The sequence below is a fragment of the Chaetodon auriga genome, chromosome 14 (assembly GCF_051107435.1).
Source record: "Chaetodon auriga isolate fChaAug3 chromosome 14, fChaAug3.hap1, whole genome shotgun sequence".
Classification (NCBI taxonomy): domain Eukaryota; kingdom Metazoa; phylum Chordata; class Actinopteri; order Chaetodontiformes; family Chaetodontidae; genus Chaetodon; species Chaetodon auriga.
In genome coordinates this window covers 9788702-9803023 of record NC_135087.1, presented here as the reverse complement: position 1 = coordinate 9803023, position 14322 = coordinate 9788702, and the positions used below count along the sequence as shown (strand labels likewise).

Genomic DNA, 14322 nt, shown 5'->3' with positions numbered 1-14322 from the left:
AACAGTGCATATGCAGACCTATGCACACTCACGCACACACACACACACATACATACATCACATCTGTATGTTTTTTTTAATAGCTAAGATACTCAGCATTCCTGAAACAATGCATTCATTCATTCATTCATTCAGGGCCTGTTAAATGAAGACACACGGATGGAGTGGACTTTAACTTCTGAGGAACAACGTGGTTACAACGACATTTACACAGGAGAGGAGGGGAAAATAAAACAAAGAAAACCACCAATTCATGGGACAAACATTGAAATTTGGAGAGGGTGCTGCAACCAAAGCTCGGAGAGCAGTGCTTTCACGCCAAATTGGATGTTAAATTAAGTCGAAATTAAGTTTAAAATCTGCGGGATTCTCAATAAAAGAATAGCCTACTTTAAGTGCCTCGTCGTTTAACCAAGGAGCACTGTCACCCCTTTACTCACCGAAACAAAACTTGCTGGTTGAGCAACATTTTCAGCCTTTGTTTCAAAAGTAATTATAAAATGAGCAGGAAAATAACAGTGAAGAAACAAAAACACCAAACAATTTCACTACAGCAGTAAATAACCGGACTACAACTGAAATTCACTGGAGTGGATGAAATTGTCACGTATTGGTTTCAATTCAAATGGTTCAAGAGGTTCTGATGCTGTTCGCAAGACGTGGAAAAACTGTTTTGGGGAAGTCGGCATGGTAGAGTCCTTACCATTTTTTCCCTTCTCATCACGGAGTCGATCCCTTTATTTTGGAATGCAATCAAATGGTCTAAATCACCTCGGGAAAGTTGTCATTTTAGCATCTTCTTGCTGAATGTCAGAAGCTGTACCTTCGAAAACAAGCTGTTAACTTTTTGATTTGTTCTTTTTTTTGTTGTTTTTTTTCAACATTCGATGGAAAGGAAAACAAGGAATTGGCCATACATCCACCACAGCAACATCTCTCAAATGTTAAAATTACACTAAATACGGTGGTTAATGTACCACAAGAATTTGAGAGGGTTACCTTAAGTCGAAGGGGGCGGGGGGGGGATACCATTTCTAGTGCACTTTTCTCTGTCTAGTAATTACATTGTCAGCAAATGCTTAAGCCATGAAGGAAAGGCCACTGTTACCCAACTGCAAATTCACAAAAAAAGCAAGAACAGATCCCTTTTAGCATACTCAAACAGCAAGTATTTTTTCTGAACGCAGAATAGTTTTGTTTTCTTTTTTTTGTCATCAAGTTGTCGCTCTCTGTACAAAAGACAATTTTCCTTCATAAAGTTACACATTACTTGTAGTAGAGTTCTGACGTTTGTGGCCTGGCTTTGTCAATGCATGAGAGTGGATGTGAGAGGGGTGTGTGTGTGCGTGTGTGTGTGAGTGTGTGTGTGTGTGAGTGTGTGTGTGAGTGTATGTGTGAGTGTACAGGTGTGTTTAGTAACATCTCCAAGTCTATTAATCTTGAAGCCTCCTCCTCCTCTCCTCCTCAGATTAAGCTCCTGAACTTAGCTTGGTGCTCAGAGCCCCCACAAAGCATATGGTTTGTCCTCCACTGCTGCTTGTCGGCGACAAACACAAACTGAAATCTCCAAAAGCCCTCAGAGCTGGGGATCAACAACATATCACCCCGTCTGAGAGGGAATGAAAAAAGGACGCCGGCTTTTAATTTTCCGCTTTTATCCACTTCCTGTGTTAGCTAGCTTTGAGGGTGTCCCAGAGTCCGTCGTCAGGTCACCCTGCGGCCTTGTGCTTGCCCCCACAGCAGCGGCAGGCCTCGCCACAGTGGTGGCAGGCGCGCAGAGGCAGGTAGCAGCACATGCAGGGCGCGATGAAGGAGAGCGCCACCAGGGCCAGCCAGCGCAGACAGAACTGCTCGTCGGACGTGTCACACGAGCAGGGGTCTGAGAAGTCGCCCTCGGAGTCGGACATGCAGTGGTACAGCATGCTCTCGGCGCACAGCATGCAGCTGACTTTGTAGATGCACTGCTTGATCGGGTCGGGGGCGTCTTGGCACTGCCCCCGCCAGTTGTCTTCGTGGTTGAACATCTCCCGACAGTAGATGCAGCGCGAACGCTCGCCGTCCTCCCGCCGCCGTCTGCCCTTCTTGGACTTCAGCAGGGGCGAGGGCTGAGTCTTGATGGCCGTGTCCTTACCCAGACCCAGCCCCATGCCCGTTCCAAGGCCCATACCGGGGCCAGAGTGGGAGTCCCCACCGGGGCCGTCGGGGAAGAGGTACTCGCACTTCTTACTGTCCAGTTTGTGGAAGGCGGTGGGGAAGTCCAGGTCCTCGCGGTCGGCCTCCTGCTTGCACATGACAGGGTGGCGATAGTCCTCATAGCCGCGGATGAGCACGTCTTTGCGTGGGTTGATGCGAACGATCTCCTCTTCGTCCATGTGAAAGCTGACATGGCGGGTCGACTTAAAGGAGACCTTGGAAGGAGGAGAAAGTGAGAATTACTCAACAAGAATACAATTTTTGGTTGTAGTAACTAACTTATCTAACAGGCTTCAATCTTGCTCTAAGACATTTTCATAACCATCAGACAGAAATTCTATGGAACATCAAAGATGTGACTGGCTGAATGAAGAAGAGGCAGACCTGTGGAGGCAGGTAGCGCCGGTTGCTGGAGGGGAACTCGTCGAAGGGTTGGGCGGGGACGTAGCAGCCCCTGAACAGCTCGGTGGAGACGACGTTGTTCAGGCGAGAGAAGGGCTCTTTCATTGGGGTACAGATGGAGGGAGGCTCATCACACACCTACAGAGACACAGACAATAATTCAAGTCAGCCAGCTGAGTTTGACAGACAGCTTGTGGAGACGCATTCAAAGGAAAACTCGTGTTTGCCTTCAGAAGGACGCACATCAAAGAAACATCTGTGCGCCGCCTTGACTCATCAATTAATTGGTTACTTACAAAAACAATTTTAGAATAGATGAATACTTTGGGGAATTTTTGCACGCACTCAAAGCAGTTATATACTATTTTAAGGCATCACCTCAGGCTCTGCTAAACGGTGATGTGCAATCATCATTATTTTATACATACATGCTAAAAAATGATCAGTTGAAGCCCTTCACATCCATCACTCTCACATTCTGTGTTACCATTACGCTGTCAAAAGCACTAATGGTCCATCAGTTCACTTTCCATGACCACAACTGTTTTGACTCAGGGTGTGTAGGCTGTGTGTGTGTGTGTGTGTGTGTGTGTGTGTGTGTGTGTGTGTGTGTGTGTGTGTGTGTGTGTGTGTGTTCCACTTTAAACCACCAGGGGGCATCCTGCGCCCACGCCTGCCCAAATGACTGTGCTGTGTGGTGATGACTCAAGGCCCCTTCTGTTAAGAACTCAGAGTTCCCATCAGCCTTGCATGTGTTCCCACAAACATTTTAGCTGATGCAAAATCTACAAACACGGGCCTAAAAAAAGAGGCACTCGAAACATGCGAAAATAAAGCGAGAGAAACGTTGGAAACCGTGTGAGCATTCCTTCCACCTCACACCAAACAACCTTTTAATTACAAGAGGGAAGCTCACTGTTGGCATCAATCAGAACGAGGGGGCTATAAATAACATCTTTGTGAATGCCACAGTCTGCAAACGCATTTGAAAATATAAACACGGCAAAAATGTATTTGTACACATTGATGGAAATAAAGTAAATAGTTAAAGATCCGATAGGAATGGTCCGATACTTCAGTGCTCATGGCAACAAAATCAAAAGTGAGGGCTATTCATGATTCATGTGTGCAGAGGTGATGAGAGATGGGGGAGGATAGTCGGTTATTACATCAAGAGCCGTGTGATGATATTTCACGTCCAGCGTTATTTAAGCGCTACCAACTGGACAACGTCCGCGCACCGAACCTCACATCACACACGCAAATCCCATGAGTGTGAGCGGAACTGGGGCTGATTCGATTCACAACGGAAAATTAAAAGTGCGCCTTCCTCCTCAGTGCAGCCTTTAGAGGCAGTCTGAAAACCATTCAAGAAAATCAATCAAGCAAAACTGCTAAATAAATGTCTTCAAGGTTACATCTCTCTCCACTCAGAAATACACAAACATGGACACGCGCCGAGGTATCTTCACACGTACGACTTCGATCCAACCGCAGTCGAGCCTCGCACACACTGGCTCGCTGTCCCTCTTTTCCCACACACACCCCGACCTCATCAAGGCAGGGTTAGTCCTCCTCTCCTCTCCTTCTCCCACCCTCTCTCTCTCTCTCTGCTCTGCGTGTGGAGGAGGCTGCTGGCTCTGGTTAGTCAGTGCCGTGTGTAAAGTAGCCCACGCCAGTGCTTTAACGCACAGCGGAAATCTGGTTTGCTCCCAGCTGCTGCTACAGTAATTACTGTCCTGTGGTTGCTAAGAGATGCTTCCTTTGACTTCTTTTTTTTCCCTCTCTTTCTCTTCTTTTTTTCCTCTCTCTCTCTCCTCTGCTTGCCCCCCCCCCCCCCACCTCTAGACTGCTAACACATGGTGTGTGTGTGTGAGTGTGTGTGAGACTTTGCTCCTTCTTTGCCTCCAAACATACCAAGTGGTGTAACGCACATCCAGAGCGTCTGCAGGGGAATGTGAGGAATAGGAGACAGTGGAGGGAGAGAAGAGAAAGAACAGAACAGGAAAAAATGACTTTGTGTTGTATTCATGTTTGGGTGTGTGTGTGTGTGTGTGTGTGTGTGTGTGTGTGTGTTAGAGAGAGAGAGAGAGAGAGAGAGAAAGGGAGAAGGAGAGCGAGAGGCCAAAGAGTCTGCCGAGGGAATGTCATAAACCAGCTCCAGCTGGAGAAATGCAGCACAGAACTTAAAAAGCCAGATGACAGCTGTGTGTGTATGTGAGAGAAAGAAAGAAAGGAGCGAGGGGTGGGGCGGGGGTGGGGGGTGAAATGGGAAACAGACTCGGGCTTCCTTTTAAAGCGCTTGCCTAAGCCCCACCATTCAAAGGCATGCGTGGGGGCCAATCTGGAGCGGAGCTGACCCTGGAGATGTGGCTGGGTGAGGGAGGGGAGGGGGAGACGAGGGATGGAGGTGGTGGGAGCCAGGGGCAACCTGGCTCCATGCACTTCCGCCCTCAAAGGCGCAGGGGCTCAGGACAGGGAAGGCTGGGGTCGGCCCACATACTGGAAACCCAGAGAACATGCTGGATCTCAGCAGTAGACATGAAGAGGAACAGAGGCGATGGTGTGCATGTCCGGCTGTTTGATCACAAACACTGACTGGTTTACGTCTGTATACATGTATACACACTCTAGAAATAGGGTAAATGAGGCAAATCATGAGGAGTGCTCATCTCTGTGTCTTGTTAACTTGAAAAAGGTCCAGGAACCTCCCCATGTATCTCTCAAATATGCCTATTGGCTTTGTTGCCCAGAGTTAGATAACAGGATAGAGGGCAATCTCAGGTCTGTAGGATAAATATTAAGCTACAGCCAGCAGCTGCTTAGCTTAGCTTAGCATACAAACTGGACACAGCTAGCCTGGCTACCGGTGCCTCGAAAGCTCACTAATCAACGTTTTATATTTTGGCTGTTTAATATGTACAAAAACTAAAGTGTAAAAAGCAACAAGTTGTGGTTGCTTTGCTCGGCCAAAAATTACCACCTAACCAGTAAAACCAGAGCCAGGCTCGACGTTTCCCCGCTTCCAGTGTTTATTCTAAGCTTCACATGTATGAGGAGTCGTATCAGTTCTCATCCAACTCTTCTAACAAAGCCAAAAATGTCAAACTGTTCCTTTAAAGTGCTCTTCCTCCTGGCTCCAGGGTGCTTTATGGAGCACGGCTGAGCCTCTGGTCTAAGAGCGAGGCTGTAAAAGCCAACTGGCCAACAAAACCTCTGTGTACTAAACTGATAAGAGAAAACTTCCTGCCAGAGCTAAATTAGAAGCGGATGCTTTCCTGTGGCATTCGAAAAAAATGCGTTTTACTTTGTACAAGCGGAAGGACTGTGGTGGTACAGCATAATTCCTGGCAGTGGGTCATCACAGCTGAGTGGGGTGTTGCGCAACCACATTTTTGTTGTTGTTGTTGTTATTTTTTTTAAAAAATATGGGTTAAACATGTTGCGTGTGTTTCTGAGTGACAGGAAGAATGTGGTAAGCTTGTGAAGGGCATTCAAGAGGGTGCTGAGCCTCAGTAGGCAGGATGTGGGTGGAGAGGACCGTCTTGAACACATGAACACTGACACACACGCACGGACAAGCCGGCTCACCACCACACACACAGGAGTCCGGCGCTTGCAGCAATGCAAGGCTATGGTGAATTCCAGTAAAGATCAAGAGATTCTTTTTAAACATGTCTGAATCTAATCAAGGAACTGAAGGAGGCTGGATGGTGACCTCCCATGCTGATGAGACAGTGTCTGCTTTCTCAACAAGGTCAAGGCTACTCAGGACCCATCTCCTGCTTCTACAGGGGGGGGCCCGTCAATAACACAAGCGAAAGGCCAGAACATAGGGGAGGTTATCTGTGCGGACAGTGGTGTGACTTTAGAATGGAGCACAGAGCAACGCGGCTAATATCGCGCCTTGTTGTGTGCTGGTATTTGCTAGTTCCTTGGCTGCAGCACTTGCCGCTGGTTCACTTCTCCTTCTCTGTAGCCCAGGTCTCCGACCGCAACATTCGGATGCCAAATCACCATGGTGACACCCTCGGTGGCTCACTCACTGAACCTTGTGAACACCCCCTTCTACCCCCCTCCTGCTGCCTAGCAACAGTGGTGCCATTGGATTTCCTGTATGTTCAGGCTGATTCCTTAAAGAGGAACTTCGCCACAGGAACAGGAACGCAGCTCTCCCTCCTTCACTGCTCCTCTCGCCCACGATGCACAGGATGTAAGATACCAGGGCAGGTCAAAGGTGATGACTTGACTCTGACAACGCACAGCTAACAACTCTTAGGAGGCGCCGGGTAGTGTCAAAGATCTGGTGGGGCAGTCTCAATAGTCAGCAAAAACTACAAACACAATGCAATGCAATACAGCGGCCCTGACATTAATTCTTGTCGAGGCTACTATTTGAGTTATTTGTGTGCTGACTCAATTCTTAAGTATGTTTTGAAGCTGTGCCTTTGTGTGCACCATAAACTACAGTGTAAAAAATGACCAGAGTTGAATCAACACCTCTCTGGCACTGTGTCAACAGTAATTAATAACATGTTTCACAAAGGTAGCACCTAGTGCAGGACTGTTGTCTGAGGTTTCTGCATTTCTTGTCACTCAGTGTAAGTGTGCATTGCAAGAACGGCCCTTCACGCCCACAAAGGTGTCTTTTCACCTACTTCGCAATCAGAAGTAGAACAGGTGACCGGCGTTCCTGTAACAGCCTGATATCTAAAACAAATCAACATGGGTGTGTAGACGTGAACTATAGACCTGCTGCCTTTCTCTGCTGAACAGACGACGGCATTCTTAACCACACGTCAGCAGCCAATAGAGCGCCACATGCCAGGAACAGGGCAAACATATACATTTCTTAACATAACGCACCTTAACAGTTCTCAACCTGTCAACAAAAAGAGGCCCAGCTCATGAAGCAACACATCCAGTTTGGAGACCACTGCAGTCACAAAGCATTTTCACCACGACTGCCTTTGAACAACCAGCTCCTGAGGCAATACTTATTATATCGGCATCAATTGCAACAAGACTGACAGCAACCAAGTTAGATTGATAGAGACAGCCGAGCCTGCTCTAACACATTTGCTGGCCAACACCCAGCTTCACCTCAGGGTCTGGCTGGCACTAGTTAAACACCTGTAAATCTTCAAGAACAACTGTTAGAAAACAAAGGCAGGTGTCAGCACCTGGGTGGGACGCATCAGGGCTCAAACATATGGCTCAGGTTCTAGCTGTGACCTGCCTCCTCTTTAATCGCGCGGGAGAGCCGAGTGATGAATCTAATTTCACAAAAACCTACACCAGGTGCGCTTCAACATTATAATCATCCATTTCCCACTCCATGACACGAAGACACATCATTAAAAATCACATCATTAAAAATGAATCCTCATGTTTAATGTTTAGTTTTTTTGTTCATGTTTCAAAGTGTAATGCATTTTCTGACAAAAAAAAAAAATGCTGTTAGCCTGAATAAATTTGGTCCAACACACTCAAACAGAGAAACTAGACTCCTCCAAGTCAAGAAAACATGAACATGGACTCATCTGCACATACACAAACACTTTTTTTCTCAGCTTTAATCTCACTCACCGGTAGTCCATCCTCAGGAGTGTCCCCTTCCCCAAACGACCGACAACCTGAAAGAGAGAACAAAGAACCCAGACGGGAAACAGATCAGAGGCCTGACTAGATCATTTTATACACTCAAACCAATACAGGCACTGCTGCAGTTAAATAAGTGACTAAAAGCTTAAAACAGTACATGGTCATTATCTACGGCATTAAAACCTCCTCACACATAGTGTCTTGGATAGCTTAATTTGAGTGACTAACAGGAGGAAAGACTAGTTTTTATAACTTTACCACTGGGGGGCGAAACCTCATGGAACACCAGTGAAGTCTTGCACCAGACGTGCCGACTTCCTCGTCCCATTTTCAAACTGTAGCTACGTTTGTAAGAATATGTGTAATCGAACTGTATTTATCAAAAACCATTTCACTCTCAAAGGATGACATCTTCTCCACAACGCACGTCTGAGCCAACAGATTTTCGCTGCTGATTTTCATCAGGCCAGAATAAGAAGAGACTTCTGCTTTCCTCTTGACTGTAGCCTAATGGGGAAATGAAAGCTGCTTTGTGTCAGTGGGGCACACAGAAGTTAATGAAATATGCATGCCTAGAATAATGTAACCCCAACCTATGCTAAAGCGCCATGTGCCATTTCCGCATCCAAAACACCTCGTCTGCTGATGCTGGAGCCTGAGCTTATGTTTCAGGTATTGGGCCGACCATGTTACAGCTTTTCATTACAACAGAGAATGAAATGGTGGATGGCGTAACCCGAGGAAGGACACTAATGTTACTGATATTTTAGCACAAAGTGCTGTTTTGTTAAACCCTTTTTCCACTCAAGCAGGAAGACGTTTTTCCGATTGAGAGCGCCGCTGTTACATAGATAATATTGTTATATTGGCAATATTGTAGTATTACTGCCCTTTATAAAATAAAACTACCCACAAGCTCTATTTAAATACTGTATCACATTCTGCTGTAAATTGTAATTGTGTTCATATGTGCCAATGCGAAAGCACCACACTTCACTGTGGGAGTTCAAAGTGTAGCATTTCATAAGCAAAGCATGACATACTGCAGTCAAAGTCTGGCAAATAAAAGGAGTGAACAACTGGTGTCAAACGGCTTTCAAGATAATCACTGACTCAAATGACACCATGATGTCATACCTAGCTTTATGTGTGACTTGTGAGCTGATGTTCTTTGTTTCAATTCTGCATTCTTGGTCTTATTACTTGTGCAAATTAAAGGTTTTCTGATACGGTCTGTTTTGCAATGCAAGTGTTCATGATAAACACAGAATTTATACATGCAGCATGCTAAGAACTCAGTTATTATGACATGTCTGGCCCCAGATCTGTTTTGAGATGTGCTGCAAGTTGGACAGCAGGCTCAACTGCTAAATGGTGTTTTAAAGGGACATGACGTGTTATACCCATGCGATTCCAGCTGTATGATTAAGATTAAAATATCGTACTGTTTACTATAATATTACTTTACAAGACTGATATTCAGACTTGTATTGTATTTTTACACACAACGCTAGTGCACGTCTCATGAAAACAAACCTGGCACTTGATATTCGAGCGGCAACAGCAGCCAGAATATTCATTATAAAAGAAAACACTCTTAAAGAAACTTAATAGAAGGGAAAATGGTTGGGGCCACTGTCTCGGCAATGTTAGGGAAAACAGGGATTAACCCATTTCCACTGGGATGAAGGGGAAACTGTTTGTACCTGGGGCATCAAGAGGTTCTTTTTAAAACTTAGGCTCACTTAATGAGGATCACTGAGGCCTCATTTGAAGCTGTGAGGCATCAGTCAGTCTGTCTGTATTCAGGGAGGAAATGCAGCAACAGTGCCGTCTCTGCCACAGAGAGGCCAGAAGAATTCACTGGGCTTGAGTCAGTCCATCAGTCTGTCTGTCTGAATCACACGGAGAAAGGTGTGTGTGTGTGTGTGTGTGCGCATTTCTCCACTACAGAGAGAAAGAGGCTTCCTGCAGCACGACTCTGGCGGTGCTGGGCTGCGAAGCTGCCTGAGCCATGTGCCCGGCGTTGCCATGGCAACAGAGGACTGCAAGACTGGTACACACACGTGCGCACACATACACACGGGCAAAACATATTCTCTCTCTGCCTCTTCTCTCCCCACACACATTCACGCAGCAGTCCAGCAGCAGAACGATGCAACAGGAATACAGAAGAACCTGCCTGCCTGAGCTGAAGAGAGGCATTACACAACACTGGCAGAATACAGAAGATGCCAGGAGAGAAAGGAGAGCAGAGGCAGGAGAGGACAGCGAGGGAAGGAGAGAGGGAGAGGGAGAGAGAGGCACTGGGGAGAAGAAAGTCTCCATCAGCTGCTCTAGCTGACATGCACAGGAAAGAGTTGAAGCGTTTACAAGCACGCAGAAACTGTACAGCTTCCAAGAGTCCAGGGAGACTTCGACAGACACCCCGAAATCCAGTCACAGTCAGTGTGCTATAGGGCTGTCGACGAATATTCTCAATTCCAATATATAAAATAATTGTAAACAACAAACAAACAAATAAAGACATTTAATTGCTAAAATTAATACTCCATCGTGAAAACAAAATAGTACTAACATGGTGGCTCCTCTTGCACGGACCTGCGCCGCTGCACTGAATGCACTGCATGACGGACAAGGGTCACACAACCAGAGTTTATGTTGTCCGGCCATCACTGTTTTTTCACTGGGAAAGTCTGCTAAAGTCCGACTTAGATGTGAATATACTATGGCTCTACACGCTGGTATCTGCTGCTTCTCTGATGTCCACTCGCTCTCTTGCTCCTCTTTGGTGAATTAAGAGTTTATTTCGACCAAAGCAGACTTGGTGGTGATGGTTGGAACAGTGAAAGACAAACCAAGACGGTTTTGGTGAGTTTTATTTTGTTTCTGTGGAGTTTGAATGAAGTGTGTTTTATGATGCTAAAATGACTGTTTCTGTAAATGGAGTCTGGTGGCTTTGGCGAGAGCAACATAGCAGTTGTTTCTGGTTAAACAAAAAGGATCTCACTCTTTAACAAAAAAGGTCTATCTCTGTAGGGATCCCTTCCATAACGTTGTCAGACACTCAGAATAACAATCTGAGCCTGTCAGTGGCAAAAACAAACACTTTTAGTGGACGTACATTGACGGTGCACAAACGGTCATAGGTATTACATGGGCTGCAGCACTGTCACTCGATACTGGACCAATTAAATATAAATAGTAAATAAATAATAATAAAAATAAAAATTGTTACCTCCATTAGTTACTTGGACGCAAAAACATACTCTAATGGTTGATCCTATGTGGGGGGGTTTTTTCAGGAGGAATAATCAAACGTTATTTTGGCCAATTTTGACAGTTCTTCATAAATAATATACTATTGAAACACTGATTAATTTTCTGTCAGTCGACTAATATATGAAATCCAGTTAAAAAGCCTCCTCATTTTCCATCTACAGCTAAAATTCACAGGCAGAGCTAATTGCAAGGCCAGCCTTCCAGCTGTTGCCCATGATTACCTTTTACCTAGACTATGTGTGGACTTGTGCCCAGGAAGTGCAAATCTCAGATAAACGCTTGTGGGCAAGTAGCGGCCGATGCCTCGCAGTGATAAGCCTTTTACGATATGCTCTCCTATACCTCCTCTATGCTCCCCAGGGTTCCCAGGTCTAGAGAGTAAAGGAGATTATAGTTCCCCAGCCAGCCAGCCAGCGTCTTGTGTAACAGGCTGCGGCTGGGTGGCAGATTGCTGAGCTGGCAATTCTCCTGCTAATTGGATGACTTTGCTACCTCTGGCACTGTACTGAAAAATAATGCTTATCAGGACCCAGAGCTGCGAACTGAACTCAAGACACTCAACTCCGCCAAAGTGTAGTATCTAGTTTAACTTTGAAAAAAAGTGTATGAATGCCACACTGAACAAAGACACAACAAACCCTTTTTTTTTAAGACTGGACTAGCCAGTCCTCAAACTTACTTACCAAGTCTACACAGCACAAAAGCCCAACCTGGTCAAGTTTCTTGAGACTAGAGCGCTGCCCCTATCTCAGGTTGCCACTCCTATGTGTCCCAACTCCTGCCCTACCTCTTTCTTAACAACCCCCCTCCCCTGTCCTATATCACCCACTGTCTGGGTACAGCATTGCCTTGCCAGTCTCTACAGGAAGCGGAGAGTTTATCTGGGCAGCTGGCGCTGATAAGATAACGCAGGAGGGGTAATGCTTGGGTGAGTGAGCAGGTAGCAGTGGGGGGAAGTCATCAACGCTAATCAACGCTATGCATCTCTCCTAGAACAGATGCTAGGTCAGCCATTACAAAGCCAATGACACACAGGCAGGCAGGAACACAGGCTGTAGATACCCGCTAACAGAATGCATGGCATGTTCATACACATACACCCGTATTATTTTACACATACTGGATGGCTGCCAACATACACAGTATAGTGCGACCTCTTAGAGGGAATTCCAAACAAATCTGGTGTTTTGCTGATAGGGTTCTAAACTCCAAAAACACACACATGCAGGCACCATTAACTACCCGCCAACACATACACCCACCTTGGTTGATGTCCTCAATGGCCCGACGTATGCCCCGGTCAAAGGCACGGGCGTCAGCGGGGCTCTGGAAGGTCAGGCCGAACTTCTTGTCGTTGATCCTCCAGTGGTGGAAGATGGGGTTGACCTTGTTGTATACTAAGTCTTTCTGCAGGACACACTCCAGAACCACCTGACGACACACACACACAGTTTCATGGTGAAGCAAGGCACATTAGCACTCAACAACACTGTGATTACATTCGGTCAAGCTTAAGTTGTTAGTATGAAAACTGGAAGCATCATTTAAAGGCTTGATGAGGAAACTCACTGGGTAACACGCATGTAAATCCTTCATCTTACTCCTCACCCTAAGCTATTTAAATGTGTCACTTTCAATCATTCCACAGCACCGCGAGGAAGAGAAAAGAGAGAAAAAGATTGAGAGCAGGGGCCTGCATCTGGAACCACGTAACTCCAGAGTTTCTAAAATAGAAACCAAAAAAAAAAAAATCATCCTAAACCCAATAATTTAACGTACGTCTTTGGATAATTTGTAAAACACATTCTAAATGGTGGGGTTTTCATTACAGTTGATGATAAAGTTGGAGAGCAGCGGTGGTGGCAGAAGAAGGGGAGGTTGAGTATGTTTTGGAGCCATGCAAGCCAAGTGTGTGGCAGAGAGACTGTGTTTCCAAAGCCTATTATTAATCAGGGCTACTGGGCCGCCTCCCGGCCTTCCTCTAGGCAGATTAAATGAAATGAGAGACGGCCATTACAGTCTTTGAGGCTTTTTTACCGTCGTGCACAAGGGGTGGCTTAATGGGGTGTGAATGCGTGAGCGTGCGCGTGGCGAGAGAATGCGTGAGCACAGGAGCCGGCGTGATGAAAACCTCGACGACCCGTGTGCTGTCCTGTGCATCTTCGCGGCGCAAATGCCTCGTCCGGGGACAACGGTCACAAACCAACACTCGACAACTGAAAGCAGATGGCACGGTTCGCCGTGGAACCGGACAACAGTCAACACGCACACTTAAAGAGGCTGATACGTGGCAGCTGTGTGAGAGGTTGATGATATGTGATATGTGTGTCAGAGAGGGTGCACACAGGTCTACATTTCATTCTGAATGTCTGACTGAGAGCTGCTTTTTTACGCTCTTTTGCAAGTGTACCGCAACATCGTTTTTATGCATGTGGAAGATGTGTCTAACAATATCTGTCCTTGTGTCACAACTGCATGCATGCCTCCCTGAGTAAAAGAGGGCAAAGGTTAAGCCTGTGTGTTTACTCAGAGCCAGTGGATGAGAGGGATGGATGTGAGGAGGATGGGGTGGCAAGGAAGGGGTGGGGTAGGTGGGGTGGGGGGGGGGGGGTCCGCTGTGCCTCTAGGGCTGATTGTGGAGGCGAGACTGAATGGAGCCGGAGCAGGTAAGGTGAGCGCACAGCGAGGCCGACAGAGGAGGAAGTATCACAGTTGCATGGAAGGACGATACTTAACACCGCATTCCACACTGCGCTCCGAGAAAAGAGAGGAGGAGCCACCCTGACTTAGGTTCACAAAAGAGATAGAAGCAGAATGGAGGCTAGAGATCTTAGAGGAGGC

General features: G+C 46.4%; 1 protein-coding gene across 1 annotated transcript in view; it reads right to left on the bottom strand.

Moving 5' to 3' along the window:
* Positions 1-878: 878 nt before the first annotated feature.
* The window catches only part of spred1 (sprouty related EVH1 domain containing 1), a 30052-nt gene continuing 16608 nt past the window's right edge, over positions 879-14322 (bottom strand). Inside the window, exons 3-6 of the mRNA XM_076748287.1 lie at positions 12744-12912; positions 8185-8231; positions 2578-2733; positions 879-2408 (exon numbers count right to left, since the gene is read on the bottom strand). Of these exons, the coding sequence (XP_076604402.1) occupies positions 1710-2408; positions 2578-2733; positions 8185-8231; positions 12744-12912 (1071 nt within the window). The 3' untranslated portion in view covers positions 879-1709. The remainder of the gene's footprint in view (positions 2409-2577; positions 2734-8184; positions 8232-12743; positions 12913-14322) is intronic.